This window comes from Sinocyclocheilus grahami, unplaced genomic scaffold (assembly GCF_001515645.1).
Source record: "Sinocyclocheilus grahami isolate Dianchi unplaced genomic scaffold, SAMN03320097.WGS_v1.1 scaffold25842.1, whole genome shotgun sequence".
Taxonomy (NCBI): Eukaryota; Metazoa; Chordata; class Actinopteri; order Cypriniformes; family Cyprinidae; genus Sinocyclocheilus; species Sinocyclocheilus grahami.
In genome coordinates, this window is record NW_015519926.1 from 1564 (window position 1) to 2694 (window position 1131).

Genomic DNA, 1131 nt, shown 5'->3' on the forward strand with positions numbered 1-1131 from the left:
GGTGAACTATCTCAGTATTTATTCTTGAAATTGCGGGAATTTGACAGAAATCTCAGACAACATTGAGTTCTTAACTCTCCATAGGTTTGACTCTCACAACCTCAGCAAAACCATCTCCAAACCAGCAGGTGATGTCAGCTGTATCCAGGGTGAAGAAGAACAGGCGGTCTTGACAACGCGTGCGACGATATACTGATCTAGGGTCAGCTGACAGAATGCCTTTGATGGCTGCCACTGCTTCTTCTGGTCCTTTCAAGAACTGGAACTTTGGTCTTGTGCGGTCTATGAATCAAAAATCATTTAGAAATATTACAACTGCCTTCATTAGAAAAAAAAAACCTTAGGCATCAGAAAGATCTAATACCTGTACTGTTGCAGGAAACAAACTCTTTGAGCTCTTTCTCAGCATTGGCAGTAAACCGCACGTCTAGGTTACTGACAGGAGGTGCCCTGACCCAGGCAGCGATAGTACTGTAGTCCTCACATCCAAATTTAAGACTGGATGAACTTAAATGGTTGGTTGACAATGAAGTGCATTCAGGAGAATCTGTCTGTTTGTCTTCTGGACATTCAGTGAAAAGCTGCTGTTGTTTGACATAGTTTTTAACCTCTGCTAACACATCAGTCACATCACTGGATCCAGACCTTTCTGACTGAGAGAAATCTGAAGGTCCAGCTGGACAAACTCTGAGCACTGAGGAGGGTTCAGATGATGTCCCTGAGATGTTTGGTTCTTCATCTAGATCCATCACTTGGGGCATCTGAGAGTCTGTGAATGGTGATGTTTGTCTATATTCACTGTTGGTATCATCTCTTCTTGTTTTTGGAGAATCGTAGTCTGGAATATATGGTTTGATGTCTAGCACAGGTGTTCCAGCGATAATATCAACGCCTGACAAGTGAAGTGTATCCCCTTGAAAATCAAATGATAAAGGATTACTATATTGCTATATTCAGCATGTTAAAGGGTCTTTCAAATCATAGGTTCCCTCAAAATTATTTTATGATCTTATGATGGTAAAAAACACATTTTCATATGGTAAACTATCATACTATGACAAACTTGATGTTACACTAGCTGTCCTGTTAAAGGATTAGTTCACCCAAAAATGAAAATTAGGCTGCGTTTTA

The 1131-nt window shown here is 40.4% G+C and overlaps 1 protein-coding gene across 1 annotated transcript; it reads right to left on the reverse strand.

Annotated features, from left to right (window-relative positions):
* Positions 1-6: 6 nt before the first annotated feature.
* Positions 7-947, reverse strand: LOC107580156 (tRNA (adenine(37)-N6)-methyltransferase-like; the record flags this gene model as incomplete). The annotated part of the gene is made up of 2 exons (XM_016265895.1): positions 7-282; positions 365-947. Coding segments are annotated over 2 exons (795 nt in total), but the record flags the coding sequence as incomplete, so codon positions are not given.
* Between the last annotated feature and the right edge of the window lie 184 nt (positions 948-1131).